We start from the raw sequence: 16,708 nt of genomic DNA, 5'->3' as shown, positions 1-16,708 counted from the left end.
CCAATCCACGCCGCCTCCTGTATGTTTCGGATAGCCCAAAGCAATCACACGATCATCGAAATATTCATTCAGGAAATTAAAGACGTCGGCCGTGCGATGTGGCCGGGTACCATCTTGCATAAACCACGAGGTGTTCGCAGTGTCGTCTGAGGCAGTTTGTACCGCCACAAATTCACGAAGAATGTCCAGATAGCGTGATGCAGTAATCGTTTCGGATCTGAAAAATGGGCCAATGATTCCTTTGGAAGAAATGGCGGCCCAGACCAGTACTTTTTGAGGATGCAGGGACGATGGGACTGCAACATGGGGCTTTTCGGTTCCCCATATGCGCCAGTTCTGTTTATTGACGAAGCCGTCCAGGTAAAAATAAGCTTCGTCAGTAAACCAAATGCTGCCCACATGCATATCGCCGTCATCAATCCTGTGCACTATATCGTTAGCGAATGTCTCTCGTGCAGCAATGGTAGTGGCGCTGAGGGGTTGCCGCGTTTGAATTTTGTATGGATAGAGGTGTAAACTCTGGCGCATGAGACGATACGTGGACGTTGGCGTCATTTGGACCGCAGCTGCAACACGGCGAACGGAAACCCGAGGCCGCTGTCGGATCACCTGCTGCACTAGCTGCGCGTTGCCCTCTGTGGTTGCCGTACGCGGTCGCCCTACCTTTCCAGCACGTTCATCCGTCACGTTCCCAGTCCGTTGAAATTTTTTAAACAGATCCTTTATTGTATCGCTTTTCGGTCCTTTGGTTACATTAAACCTCCGTTGAAAACTTCGTCTTGTTGCAACAACACTGTGTTCTAGGCGGTGGAATTCCAACACCAGAAAAATCCTCTGTTCTAAGTAATAAACCATGTTGTCTACAGCACACTTGCATGTTGTGAACAGCACACGCTTACAGCAGAAAGACGACGTACAGAATGGCGCACCCACAGACTGCGTTGTCTTCTATATCTTTCACATCACTTGCAGCGCCATCTGTTGTTGAAAATTGTAACTACTGTAATTTCGAAAGTTTGTCCGCCTGAAAATGTACTGTTGTCCCAAGCATATTGCAACAAACGGTGTATTTCTATCGCTGCTCGTTTAGTTTTTATTGCCGTTTCAAATATACCGGTCATTTTTGAAACACCCTGTACCTGCCTACTCGTCTCCGTAATGAAGATAGTACGGTATTGTTGCACTTACAAGGAGACCACTTGGCAATCGAATTTTTGTATTTTTACTATACAGAGCGAATATTAATAAAACCGACAAACTGCATGGACGGATTCCTGACTGGGAACGCAGGAAAAAAGGTTCAATGACATGTGCCCGGAAATGCTTCATCGCCACGATAGCTGGTGCTGACGAATGGAAGTTCCTCTGCCGAAGAGCCGTTTGTTTCTTGTGTGTTGCAGGCTTTGTGATTGCCGAAATGTACTGTAAGCAGCAGAATGGTCCGGTATTCATGTCGGGAACAAGCCCAGATGGTGTTTGTGTCGGCCAGCAAATACAAACCGTCGAGAAGCAGCATGGCTAAACCGAAACAATTACCTTCACCCACACCAATCACATCACACCATATTTCAAGCTCTTTGTAACACTCGAACGTGCATGGAGGTGGCGGACTGTGTACGCCAGATTTGGAGAACCAGTTCCTGCATGACAATAGTACAATCTTCATGCGAATGGCCCGCATACGTGGTGTAACCCAAAGTACGATTATATGTATCCTGCATGAGAACTGCTGTTATACCTATCACCTACAACGAGTAGAAGGATTATCATCAGCCACTATCTCTCTGCGGGAAAAATTTTGTCGATTGTTTCCGTTCCAGATCACCACAGTTGTGGGATTTCTGTCATCAGTCCTCCTTTCCGACGAAGCAGCCTTTACCAGAACTGGCAGCATCAATCTGCATAATTGTCATCTGTGGGCTACAGACGATCCTCAGGGAATGGTTGTGGCGTCTCCTCAGCATCGATTCAGCATCGATGTGTGGGCAAAGACCCTTGGCGACCATTACTTACTTGCGGAATACTCTGCCTTTGACCATGCAAGAGTTTATGTTGTTTCTGTATGATGAAGCATCACCCCAATTCCGCATAATTTTTTTTTCAACCTGATGTACTTTCACCTTCGCGTGAATGATTGTAAGAAATGCACTTTTGTTCAAAAATTTGTATCGGCCACAAATCGAATGCATGGCCCCTACGTGACAGGCGAGCATTCTACCACACAGCCATGCTGGTACTCGGAAATGTCGACCTTACTTGGACAAGAGTGGGCAATTGTTGCAGCTTGGGGGCGCTTTATGGAAGCACAGGTTGATGGGGGCCGCACCTTTTAAAAAGTTTTCATTCATTAGTTAACTCTGTATTTCAGAAAACGTCGATTCTTCATTGTACACAAGACATTCATCACTTACCTTACTTTTTTTCTAAGGATGATGGTTTCACTAAAGTTGGACATTTGTATTCTTAGCGTTAGCATTGGAAACAAACCAGCTTAACCGGAAAAGCGCCGCGCATCGCACTGTATGCGCAAATCTGCCTTCTCTACAGTTTTTGCCCTCTACAGCTCCTTCTAGTACCATGGAAGTCATTCCCTCATGTCTTAACAGATGTCCTATCATCCTGTCCCTTCTTCTATCGGTGTTTCCCACATATCCCTTTCCTCCCCTATCCTGCGAAGACCCTCCTCGTTTCTTACCGTATCAGTCCATCTAATTTTCAACATTCTTCTATATCAACACCCAGTTTTCCCACAGTCTATGTCTCACAACCATACAATTCTGTTACTTTTGAATGCATTACGGGAACAGCAGTGATCAATGTCTTGTAAATAATTACTATTAAAAACAGTCTTGATCACGATTTATTTAACAAGGTGACCGGTTTCGACCACTACTGTGGTAATCTTCAGACCATTGAGTAGGAACCTCTTTCTGTTGGAGAATCACTACTGATTCTCCAACAGAAAGAGGTTCCTACTCAATGGTCTGAAGATGACCACAGTAGTGGTCGAAACCGGTCACCTTGTTAAATAAATCGTGATCAAGACTGTTTTTAATAGTAATTATTAATACAATTCTGTGCTCCAAACGTACATTCTCCGAAATTTCTCCCTCAACTTAAGGCCTGTGTTTGATATTAGTCGACTTCTCTTGGCCAGGAATGCCCAGTTTGCAAGTGATAGTCTGCTTTTTATATCCTCCTCGTTCCATCTGACGTGACTTATTTGCTACCTAGATACCAGAATTCCTTAATTTCAACTACTTCGTGAGCATCAGTCCTAATGTTGAGTTTCTCGCTGTTCTCATTTCTGCTACTTCTCATTACTTTGGTCTTTCTTCCAATTGCTCTCCGTCCATATTCTGTATTCATTAGATTGTTCATTCCATTCAGCAGATCCTATGATTCTTCTTCACTTTCACTGAGAATAACAGAGTCTTCAGCGAATATTATCATTAATGTCCTTTTATCTTGAGCCGGCCGTCGTGGCCGAGAGGTTCTAGGCGCTTCAGTCTGGAACTGCGAGACCGCAACGGTCGTAGGTTCGAATCCTGCCTCGGACATGGATGTGTTTGATGTCCTTAGGTTAGTTAGGTTTAAGTAGGTCTAAGTCTAGGGAACTGATGACCTCAGATGTTGTCCCATAGCGCTTAGAGCCATTTGAACAATTTGGTTTGCCTACACACATTGCCCGACATGAATTCCATCGAACGCTTAACTTTTAGAAGAAGAAGTGGCAGCTAATTTTCATGAGTGTAAAAGTTGTCTAGTTGTGAATGTTCAGATGAGTCTAAAATCAGCAAAGAAACTCTCGAAACAAACTATAATCAGCGCAACGCATGACGAAATGCGTGCTAGATACGTGGATATACTAGGAATCAGTTCCAGTTATAATTTATTTCTCGTCTAAGAAGAATTTTGATAATAGGATTGTGCCTTTGCTACTAATAGCGGCACATGTTGATCTGAGAACTTTATTATTATTCGTTGAAATTAATATGAAACGGAATACACGTTTAAATACATTTTCCAGTTAGTGCCGACACTGAAGTTCCAGAGCAGCCCCAAGCTGTTTCTCGGCTTATCTGATGCCACACATCTGTCACTACAGTCCAGCCGCTTGGAGTGCTAGCGTCACTGCAGGTGTCAAAGGGTTGTATTATTTTGGCCTACACAGTTTCGGTACTCTTAGACAGAATGTTCCTGGTACCGGCGATTCCCGTTTCATTTGATTCTAGGATTGAAGTTATTAGTATCGGAAGTAGAAAATCTGATAACCGCACAAGTGTAATAATTACATTTTATTTAGTTGTATTTGGTTAGTCAGACATCATTAATTTCTAAACTAAGAAACACTGTGCCTGTTTGACCCCCTAAAAAGTCACCAGAAGTCGCTAAAATGGTTTTCCCCTCTAAAATCGGAATTTTGTCTGATAAAAGTTCATAAAATTGGCTAGAACAGCAACCCTGTCTCACGTGCGCGCAGCTCCGTCAGACAGTTTTCAGTCTCGTGGTCGGCAGTGGCCATAAAATTTTAACGAAGTGGTGTGCTCCACGGCTGCTTATGTTTCGCGACAGACAAATTTACACATGCTTCACTAGGGCATTACCTGTATTTTACAGTGTCTCTATAGTTCGATGCAATGTTCCTTAGCACATGCAAGTATGTCCGACAGACAGATTTATATGTGAGACCTTAACTTTTCCCGGCGAATTGAATGTTCATATAACTTATGGGTTTGCTGCCGGATGACGTCGTCGACCTTCCTTGATGTGTTGGTCAGAAGGAAGATTGATGGTTCGTAGGGACATTCTGTTTATAGGAAGCCTACTCACACTGACTTGTATCTGCGAGCTGATAGTTGTCACCATCCAGCTCAGCGCGAAGGAGTACTTCGTACCTTGGTTCACAGGGCCCACATTATCTCAGACCCTGAAAGTTTGGCAGCTGAGCTATCACATCTCCAAGTCACCTTTCGTCAGAATAGTAATAGTGAGAGGCAGATCAAACGTGCGTTGCGCTATCAGCCTTGTGTGCAACAGGTGAGTAACGATAGCAACGAAGTGGCATCAAAGTCTACGGCCTTTTTGCCTTACGCAGGAAGTATTTCCAACAGGATTGGCCGTATTTTGCGGTAATATGATGTGAAATGTGTTTTTCGACCACCTTCTAAAATTAAGGCCCTGTTGGCGTCCGTAAAGGTTGATCTTGGTTTGCGTAAGGCTGGCGTCTATCGTATTCCTTGCAGCTTGCAGTTATGGCATGTCATGCATTGGTCAGACAATCAGGACTGTGGAAGACCGGTGTTTTGAACATAAGCGTGACATACGCTTACAACAGCCGAGCAAATCCGCTATTTCAGAACATTGCCTTGACACCGGTCATCCTATAGAATACAACAACACGGAGATTCTGGCTTGCACGTCCAGCTATTGGGATAGTGTTATTAAGGAAGCTGCTGGAATCAAACTATCAGACAACCTTATAAACAGAGATGGTGGATTTTGTTTAAATGCTGCTTGGAATCCGGCGCTCATCAAAAAACAAAGGGGCAGATTTAGTGCTACCTCACCTGTTGATTAATAGTCACTATCGACATTTCTGATGTTGGTTCTCTTTGGTTGTGTGTTGACTCTACGGTTACTTATTCTGTGTGTGATATCTTCCTTGTTTCTCCTCTGTGAACCGAGGTATTAAATTAACTTGCACCTTGTTTCTTCCTTGCAGTTGGGCCTTGAGAATGGCAGGGCGTGCTCCTGTCGAAATATCGGCGGTGGTCGACGACGTCACCCGGCAGCAATCCGGAAAGTTATCTGAATATTTATATGTACTTTACTAGGCCAGTGTATGAATTTTACAGTGTCTCTGTATTTCGATAAAATGTTCCTTTGCACATGCACGCATGTCCGAAGGAACATTGCATCGAACTACAGACACACTATAAAATACAGACACTGCCCTACTGTCAAAGCAGGGTAGTCTCAAGAGCAAAACAATGTCTGTCCCTGTGCGGGAATCACCCGGTTTGTATGTGAGCACTATGGGGCGGTGAAGTTCGGATCGGTCCTGGAGGGACGGTAAGGATAGCCGAGATGGTTAAGGAGACGCTCGCGTAAATCGGGAAATCTAAAGAACAAAAAAAGCACTACGGCAGTTCGTTTCCTGATGCAGACATCAGAGGTTATTAATGATACGTAGCAACACTACTGATACTCGGATCTGTAGTTTAAAATTAAGGCAAAAATTTGTAGTTCATCAGAAAGGACAAAGCAACAACGAATTGTTTGACCAGTTCCATTAAATGATCCATGTAAATGATCGAAACTCGTAGCAACATCAAACTGTTTTTGACAACAGCTGATGGTGTAACTGTATAAACGCGTCTTTCATAAACTAGTGAATGGTGATTGGTGAATGGATATTTCACTTTACTCAGTACTGAATATGTACTCTTACTGAGTCTGATACTCATCTGAGACTTCGCCCAGACTGGCTTCAGCTTACGGAATAATTCGAAGTAGCCAATTCGAGCCCAACTGAACCAGCAGCTATGACCACCACAAGGGAACAGCTGTCTCAACATGCGCATCGCCAGGCTGGAGAGGAGAGGATGTTCAGTGTGACAAGGCACAGGTGCCCTCACGCTGCTCTACTTCCCGACCAAGTAATCACGGGTGAGAAGACTTAGTATTACTATATTTGTTTTTGGATAAGAGAATCCTTCGCCGAATCTGACTTACTTCTGTATGAAAGGCTGGTTCGATTTTCTTTCTGTGCCTTTTCCACTTGTCACCGTTGACGCAGAGCAGCCCGTCTCCCATGAACGTGCGTAAGAACTGTGTGGCGTGCGCATCGCGTACTTGCGGCTTGCTGGTCACCTGCACCTTCTGCACGTCTTCCGGCTGTGTCAGCACGATCAGCAACTTCGGGCCCAAGTACAACCTGCAACATGGTGTTCTGCAAATAAGGAATCAAAGTGAATTAGCAAACTGTAATGCATCGTTGTCGACGATACCCAGCAGACACAAATAACAACTTGGAAATGTTAATTACCACCAGTAACCTGATTGCTAGTGTTCCTCTAACCTGCAGACTTGCACAGGATACCAGAAGACATTTTTTTTTTTGCCATCAGTCTACTGACTGGTTTGATGCAGCCCGCCACGAATTCCTTTCCTGTGCTAACCTCTTCATCTCAGAGTAGCACTTGCAACCTCCGTCCTCAATTATTTGCTTGACGTATTCCAATCTCTGTCTTCCTCTACAGTTTTTGCCCTCTACAGCTCCCTCTAGTACCATGGAAGTCAAATGGCTCTGAGCACTATGGGACTTAACATCTCAGGTCATCAGTCCCCTAGAACTTAGAACTACTTAAACCTAACTAACGTAAGGACATCGCACACATCCATGCCCAAGGCAGGATTCGAACCTGCGACCGTATTGGTCGCGCGGTTCCAGACTGAAGGGCCTAAAACCGCACGGCCACCAGCGGCCGGCACCACGCAAGTCATTCCCTCATGTCTTAGCAGATGTCCTATCATCCTGTCCCTTCTCCTTATCAGTGTTTTCCACATATTCCTTTCCTCTCCGATTCTGCGTAGAACCTTCTCATTCCTTACCTTATCAGTCCACCTAATTTTCAACATTCGTCTATAGCACCACATCTCAAATGCTTCGATTCTCTTCTGTTCCGGTTTTCCCACAGTCCATGTTTCACTACCATACAATTCTGTACTCCAGACATACATCCTCAGAAATTTCTTCCTCAAATTAAGGCCGGTATTTGATATTAGTAGACTTCTCTTGGCCAGAAATGCCTTTTTTGCCATAGCGAGTCTGCTTTTGATGTCCTCCTTGCTCCGTCCGTCATTATTTTACCGCCTAGGTAGCAGAATTCCTTAACTTCATTGACTTCGTGACCATCAATCCTGATGTTAAGTTTCTCGCTGGTTCTCATTTCTACTACTTCTCATTACCTTCGTCTTTCTACGATTTACTCTCAAACCATACTGTGTACTCATTAGACTGTTCATTCCGTTCAGCAGATCATTTAATTCTTCTTCACTTAGGATAGCAATGTCATCAGCGAATCGTATCACTGATATCCTTACACCTTGTATTTTAATTCCACTCCTGAACCTTTCTTTTATTTCCATCATTGCTTCCTCAATGTACAGATTGAAGAGTAGGGCGAAAGGCTACAGCCTTGTTTTACACCCTTCTTAATACTAGCACTTCGTTCTTGATCGTCCACTCTTATTATTCCCTCTTGGTTGCTGTACATATCGTATATGACCCGTCTCTCCCTATAGCTTACCCCTACTTTTTCAGAATCTCGAACAGCTTGCACCATTTTATATTGTCGAACTAGTTCACAACATACCTATACGTGAACAGTTCATCAATGATGTAAATAATTTACGTAAAAAGAAAGCCACTGGACCAGTTAAATTGTTTTTCATGCATAGCATGTCGCAGGTGTAAAATGTATTTCCATTTTCAGGAGCTAACTAGATCCGAGTTCTTGTTACAGGTATTATGCGTCTTTCATTGTGGAACATTTCACACACACGCAGAAACCACACACTTTATTTCTTAACGTCATAACCTGGGTCAAAGAGTTTGCGACAGATTTGCTTGCCAGAGAGTTGTGGTACCGTCACAGGTGTTCTGTTTTTGTGGATATTCTTCTTCATTCGTTTCACCCTCTTTGGGGTACGCTGGATCAATCATTGCTTTGTGCGTTGTTCTTTTCTTAGGGCCCAGTATTTCTTCATTCTTTCTGATCTTCTTTTCGTCTCTTCTTTCGAGATGAAGGGTTTGGACTTCTGTGTAGATTTGTCTTGGAACCTTATGTTTTCATCGTTAGTAATTAATTTTGCTGTTCGATCAATAAGTGAATTTTCTGAAATCTTTAATTCTACTAGGTCTTTCTCAGTTTCTTTAAACCAGCTGGTTTCGTTTTGCGGTTACGGAAAAAGTCAAAGATTTGTTTAGTTAATCTGTTGGAATTTATTCTGAGAAGATGACCATAAAAATTTATTCTCCTTTTTGGCATAGTATCTGAAAGTTTTTCAATTTTCTTGTAGAGAGTCTCATTTCTGATGCATATAATCTTATTGTCTTGGGATTTTGGCCCTATGATTTTTCTTAAAATTTTTCTTTCCTTTAGCTCAAGTTTCTCCATTTGGCCTTTGAAATTCGTGTTTAGTGTTTCTGCTGCATACAGTGCTTCTGGCTTAATCACTGTCTTGTAATGTGTAATTTTGGACCCCCATGAAAGGTATTTTTTGTTTCATGTATTTTTTTTTTTTGTTAGTTGGAAGGCCTATTCAAGTTTATTTTTTCTGGATTCCATTGCTTTGCTTTCCCCAGCATTCCAACTAATCGATTCTCCGAGATATTTGAATTCTTTTACTATTTCAGTCTTCTGTTCTTGAACTTTGAGGCATTTACATGAGTGCTTGATGTTTATCAATGTCTTAGTTTTTTCAAAGGAGATGTGAACACCTATTTTAGCTGCTTGTTTCTTTAGTTCAAGGATTTGCTCCCGTGCTTATCCCATTGTTTCAGCAAGCAAGGCCATATCATCTGCGGATATCATTTGTGGATATTATTGTTATTATTATTATTATTATTAGTAGTAGTAGTGGTGGTGGTGGTGGTGGTGGTGTTAGTAACTGTTATTGTTACAATAATCTGTTAGTTACACATGACTGAACCACAAACATTAACAGAAACTGAGAACGTTATGTAACATTTTCAATATCGGTTGTTTCTGGTCAGATGTAAGAGAGCACCCTACAGCGCTAATCTCGTCAGGCTACGATAAATAAATAAATAATTTACATTAAACTGTCATTTACTACGGACATTAATGGCTATTTAAATTACCAATTTTGCTTGGCATTCTGTTTCTGTACTGCGTTGTGACAGATGCTGAGACGACTGTATAACGAAATGAAGATATTTATTAGTTATTATACGCAAGGGAAACATTCGAAGAAATTAGTCGATACATTATGTAGCTTCTCATTGAAGTTTTTTTCTACCGATTCCTTTTGGTGTACAAAAATTTCTGTCCTCCATTTATCTATTGCATGTGATACCTGTAAGCGATGGTGTCGATGGTACATCTTAAGATCTTCTCTTGGCACAGATTCAAGCTTTAGGAAAACGTCGATTATGATAAACGAACCGCAAAAGATTCACCTTAAGTCAACTACAGAAAAAGAAAAAAGACTCACCACAACTGAATTATATGAAATGGAGGGAAATCAGTAGATGTTATGTACATGTGCAGAGAAACAATGTCAGAAAAATTGCATGATTTGTTCAGAAAAAAGAATTAGACAAATTGAGCAAGTCAATAGCGCCTCGTTTCATCTCTGGGCCTTATGCAAGCCGTTATTCGGCTTTGCATTGACTGACGAAGTTGCCGGATGTCCTCGTGATAAATATTGTGCCGCATTCTATCCAACTGGTTCGCTAGATCATCAGAATCCAGAGATGGTTGGAAGGCCCTGACCATAATGCTCCAGACGTTCTCTACTTGATGGAGAGAGATCCGCCGTCCTTGCTGGCCAAGATTTGGCAAACACGAAGACAAGCAGTAGAAACTGTCGATGTGTGCGAGCAGGCATTATCTTGCTGAACTGTAAGAGCAGGATGGCATGCCAAGAAGGGTAACAAAGTGAGGCGTACCATATCGTTGAGGTACATCTGTGCTGTAAGGGTGCCGCACATGGTACGAATGGGCTCCTGCTACGAAATGAAATATCACTCCAGACTAGCAGCCCCTGTTGTCGGACCTTATGCCGGGCGACAATCAGGTTGGTATACCACTGCTGTCTGGGCGTCTCGTGACACGTCTTCAGCCTGGAATCTCGAATGCCTTCATTGACTACTCCCTGTTAGAACAGAACGTCGACCAGCAGTGAAGACGTATCCGGAGAGCCCCAGACAGCAGTGGGACACCGACCTGTCTGCCACCCGCCATACCGCGGCACTACATCCAGGAGTGATGGTCTCGGGCGCAATTTCGTTTCGTACCAGGAACCCTTCGGTTGTCACCTGCGGCACATTTACAACACATTGGTACGTCGAGGATATTCTACGCCTCGTTTTGTTGTCCTTCATGGCAAGCCATGCTAGGCTTATAATTCAGCAAGATAATGCACGCCCGCACATGGCAGGAGTTTCTAGTCCACGTCTTCGTGCTTGCCAAAACTACCTTGACCAGGAAGGTCTCCGGATCTCTCCCCAGTTGAGTGTTTGGAGCATTACGGTTAGGACCCTTCAACCATCACTCGATTTTCAAGACCTAATGAGCCAATTGCACGGAATTTAGTAAGATTTCCGTCAGGAGAACATCCAGACACACCATTAATCAATGCCAAACCGAATAACTACCTCCACAAGGGCCAGAGTTTGCCCAATGCGTCACTGTCTTGCTCAATTTGAGAAACTTTTTCTCCTGATTAAATCATCGAAATGTTCTGAAATTTTAATCATCTGTTTGTCTGTACAAGCACACCACATCTACCGATTTCCGTCCCATTCGGATAAATCGTTCGTGTTGCATCCTTTTTTCTTATTTTGTCTCAGACTGCGCAAATGATTCCCTAGACGTGAATAGCCCTTTAATAATTTCTCCGTCGCATGAGGACCGTTGTGGTGGGATGCTCATTTTGTCTACACAGTCGTTGGGAGGGAATTCCTGCGCGGCATCGGTCTGTGCATCGTGGAAACTTTGATCTGTGTATTACCGTATTTTAACTGTTTGTACTTCTTTATATTCTGAGGCAGAAGTTGGGGAAAACTTCAACAGTTGTCTAACGGAGGGTGGGAAACCGTCTAAAAATCACCCCTCTACCTGGCCGGTGAACCACACCAAAGGTTGTTCATCGATTCGAACCTGGCTCACCTCGCATTCTCGCTATCCGGAGCGCTGACCATCATGCTACACGAGTAGGTCAAACAAGATAAATGAGTAGCAGTAGTTAACAACTAGTTGAAAAGACTCGTTTCACTTGGTAATTGCTATCATTTGTTTTCTAAATTGGAAAAAAATGTGCAATTAATGCTCTCATTTGTGAACCGAACTTATTTAAAATGTAGTCTTATAAACCACGTTCGGTGTTTCGTTTTCTGATGAGAAGACTAATACGTTTTCTTGGTGCACAAAATATGAACAAGATACGCATAGTTGCTCTTGCTAGTAACTCGATCCTTTCATGTTCACTTCGCAGCACTGAAATACACTCCTGGAAATTGAAATAAGAACACCGTGAATTCATTGTCCCACGAAGGGGAAACTTTATTGACACATTCCTGGGGTCAGATACATCACATGATCACACTGACAGAACCACAGGCACATAGACACAGGCAACAGAGCATGCACAATGTCTGCACTAGTACAGTGTATATCCACCTTTCGCAGCAATGCAGGCTGCTATTCTCCCATGGAGACGATCGTAGAGATGCTGGATGTAGTCCTGTGGAACGGCTTGCCATGCCATTTCCACCTGGCGCCTCAGTTGGACCAGCGTTCGTGCTGGACGTGCAGACCGCGTGAGACGACGCTTCATCCAGTCCCAAACATGCTCAATGGGGGACAGATCCGGAGATCTTGCTGGCCAGGTTAGTTGACTTACACCTTCTAGAGCACGTTGGGTGGCACGGGATACATGCGGACGTGCATTGTCCTGTTGGAACAGCAAGTTCCCTTGCCGGTCTAGGAATGGTAGAACGATGCATTCGATGACGGTTTGGATGTACCGTGCACTATTCAGTGTCCCCTCGACGATCACCAGTGGTGTACGGCCAGTGTAGGAGATCGCTCCCCACACCATGATGCCGGGTGTTGGCCCTGTGTGCCTCGGTCGTATGCAGTCCTGATTGTGGCGCTCACCTGCACGGCGCCAAACACGCATACGACCATCATTGGCACCAAGGCAGAAGCGACTCTCATCACTGAAGACGACACGTCTCCATTCGTCCCTCCATTCACGCCTGTCGCGACACCACTGGAGGCGGGCTGCACGATGTTGGGGCGTGAGCGGAAGACGGCCTAACGGTGTGCGGGACCGTAGCCCAGCTTCATGGAGACGGTTGCGAATGGTCCTCGCCGATACCCCAGGAGCAACAGTGTCCCTAATTTGCTGGGAAGTGGCGGTGCGGTCCCCTACGGCACTGCGTAGGATCCTGCGGTCTTGGCGTGCATCCGTGCGTCGCTGCGGTCCGGTCCCAGGTCGACGGGCACGTGCACCTTCCGCCGACCACTGGCGACAACATCGATGTACTGTGGAGACCTCACGCCCCACGTGTTGAGCAATTCGGCGGTACGTCCACCCGGCCTCCCGCATGCCCACTATACGCCCTCGCTCAAAGTCCGTCAACTGCACATACGGTTCACGTCCACGCTGTCGCGGCATGCTACCAGTGTTAAAGACTGCGATGGAGCTCCGTATGCCACGGCAAACTGGCTGACACTGACGGCGGCGGTGCACAAATGCTGCGCAGCTAGCGCCATTCGACGGCCAACACCGCGGTTCCTGGTGTGTCCGCTGTGCCGTGCGTGTGATCATTGCTTGTACAGCCCTCTCGCAGTGTCCGGAGCAAGTATTGTGGGTCTGACACACCATGTGTCAATGTGTTGTTTTTTCCATTTCCAGGAGTGTATTTGCCTTTATGATTTACCAGTAGTTGTGTCGCCAAAACACACGGAACTTTTACTTTTCTGATGTTGTTGATCATCTGGAACCCTGCAACGGGGCAATTATTATGTTTACTGTCCACGTGATACACTGAACGCTTGACTACGTCACGGTATGTTTTTGCGGGGCCTGTAACTGGACAATTTATTTGCATTATTGCCCATGAAACGAATTTATCGGATGAAACTATATGGACCCAGAGACTTCTCCAAGTCCAAAACATCTGAATAGACAAAATACATGGCAAAAAAAACGCACTCCGCCTTCAGGCCACGAGTGGCCTACCGGAACCATCCGACCGCCGTGTTATCCTCCGAGGAGGATGCGGATAGGAGGGACGTGGGGTCAACACACCGCTCTCCCGGTCGTTACGATGGTATTCTCGACCGAAGCCGCTACTATTCGGTCGAGTAGCTCCTCAATTGGCATCACGAGGCTGAGTGCACCCCGAAAAATGGTAACAGCGCATGGCGGCAGAATGGTCACCCCTCCAAGTGCCGGCCACGCCCAACAGCGCTTAACTTCGGTGATCTCATGGGAACCGGTGTATCCACTGCGGCAAGGCAGTTAACCAAAAGACATGGTGCACCTCCAAATATCGTGTCAGGCCACCTTTTCCATGGCGTAGAGAAGCAGCTGGACGTGGCATGGACTCAACAAATCGCTGGAAGTCCTCCGCGGAAATACTGAACCATGCTGCCTCTACAGCCGTCAATAATTGCGAAACAGTTCCCAGTAAAGGATTTTGTGTACAAACTGACCTCTAGATTACGGTCCATAAATATTAAATGGAGCGATCCGAGCGGCCAAATCATTCACTCGAATTGTCCAGAATGTTTTTCAAACCAACTGTGAACAGTTGTTGCCTGGTGACATGTTTGGGAACACGCATTACATTAATAGCTGCAATCGGTTTCCAGCATTTCCAGTCAACGGTCGGTTCAGCTGGACCAGAGAACCCAGTCCATTCCATTTAAAAATAGATCACACTATCGTGGAGCCACCACCAGGTTCCACAGTCCCTTGTTGACAATTGCGTCCATGGGTTTAGGGGTCTAACCCCACTATCAGCTCTTACCAATTGAAATCGGGACTAATCCGACCAGGTTGCACTTACCAGTCGTTGTTGTTGTTGTGGTCTTCAGTCCTGAGACTGGTTTGATGCAGCTCTCCATGCTACTCTATACTGTGCAAGCTCCTTCATCTCCCGGTACCTACTGCAACCTACATCCTTCTGAATCTGCTTAGTGTATTCATCTCTTGGTCTCCCTCTACGATTTTTACCCTCCACGCTGCCCTCCAATACTAAATTGGTGATCCCTTGATGCCTCAGAACATGTCCTACCAACCGATCCCTTCTTCTGCTCAAGTTGTGCCACAAACTTCTCTTCTCCCCAATCCTATTCAATACTTCCTCATTAGTTATGTGATCTACCCATCCAATCTTCAGCATTCTTCTGTAGCACCACATTTCGAAAGCTTCTATTCTCTTCTTGTCCAAACTACTTATCGTCCATATTTCACTTCCATACAAGGCTACACTCCATACAAATACTTTCAGAAACGACTTCCTGACACTTAAATCTATACTCGATATTAACAAATTTCTCTTCTTCAGGAACGCTTTCCTTGCCATTGCCAGTCTACATTTTATATCCTCTCTACTTCGACCATCATCAGTTATTTTGCTCCCCAAATAGCAAAACTCCTTTACTACTTTAAGTGTCTCATTTCCTAATCTAATTCCCTCAGCATCACCCGACTTAATTCGACTACATTCCATTATCCTCGTTTTGCTTTTGTTGATGTTCATCTTATATCCTCCTTTCAAGACACTGTCCATTCCATTCAACTGCTCTTCCAAGTCCTTTGCTGTATGTGACAGAATTACAATGTCATCGGCGAACCTCAAAATTTTTATTTCTTCTCCTTAGATTTTAATACCTACTCCAAATTTATCTTTTGTTTCCTTTACTGCTTTCTCAGTATACAGATTGAATAACATCGGGGAGAGGCTACAACCCTGTCTTACTCCCTTCCCAACCACTGCTTCTCTTTCATGCCCCTCGACTCTTATAACTGCCATCTGTTTTCTGTACAAATTGTAAATAGCCTTTCGCTCCCTGTATTTTCCCCTGCCACCTTTAGAATTTGAAGGAGTGTATTCCAGTCAACATTGTCAAAAGCTTTCTCTAAGTCTACAAATGCTAGAAATGTAGGTTTGCCTTTCCTTAATCTTTCTTCTAAGATAAGTCGTAAGGTCAGTATTGCTTCACGTGTTCCAGTATTTCTACGGAATCCAAACTGATCTTCCCCGAGGTCAGCTTCTACTAGTTTTTCCAGTCGTCTGTAAAGAATTCGTGTTAGTATTTTGCAGCTGTGGCTTATTAAACTGATTGTTCGGTAATTTTCACATCTGTCAACACCTGCTTTCTTTGGGATTGGATTTATTATATTGTATTTGAAGTCTGAGGGTATTTCGCCTGTTTCATACATCTTACTCACCAGATGGTAGAGTTTTGTCAGGACTGGCTCTCCCAAGGCCGTCAGAAGTTCCAGTGGAATGTTGTCTACTCCAGGGGCCTTGTTTCGACTCAGGTTTATCAGTGCTCTGTCAAACTCTTCACGCAGTATCGTATCTCCCATTTCATTTTCATCTACTCCCTCTTCCATTTCCATAATATTGTCCTCAAGTACATCGCCCTTGTATAGACCCTCTATATACTCCTTCCACCTTTCTGCTTTCCCTTCTTTGCTTAGAACTGGGTTTCCATCTGAGCTCTTGATGTTCATACAAGTGGTTCTCTTATCTCCAAAGGTCTCTTTAATTTTCCTGTAGGCAGTATCTATCTTACCCCTAGTGAGATAAGCCTCTACATCCTTACATTTGTCCTCTAGTCATCCCTGCTTAGCCATTTTGCACTTCCTGTCGATCTCATTTTTGAGACGTTTGTATTCCTTTTTGCCTGCTTCATTTACTGCATTTTTA

The 16,708-nt window shown here is 44.3% G+C and overlaps 1 protein-coding gene across 1 annotated transcript in view; it reads right to left on the bottom strand.

Moving 5' to 3' along the window:
* Nucleotides 1–16,708, bottom strand: part of LOC126092873 (cytochrome P450 4C1-like) — a 155,682-nt gene that overhangs the window by 116,053 nt on the left and 22,921 nt on the right. Inside the window, exon 2 of the mRNA XM_049908603.1 lies at nucleotides 6,739–6,940. Coding sequence (XP_049764560.1) covers nucleotides 6,739–6,940 — 202 coding nt within the window. The remainder of the gene's footprint in view (nucleotides 1–6,738; nucleotides 6,941–16,708) is intronic.

Source organism: Schistocerca cancellata, chromosome 7 (genome assembly GCF_023864275.1).
Source record: "Schistocerca cancellata isolate TAMUIC-IGC-003103 chromosome 7, iqSchCanc2.1, whole genome shotgun sequence".
Classification (NCBI taxonomy): domain Eukaryota; kingdom Metazoa; phylum Arthropoda; class Insecta; order Orthoptera; family Acrididae; genus Schistocerca; species Schistocerca cancellata.
Note: the sequence above shows the minus strand (reverse complement) of the source record. Positions and strands in the feature narration are given on the sequence as shown.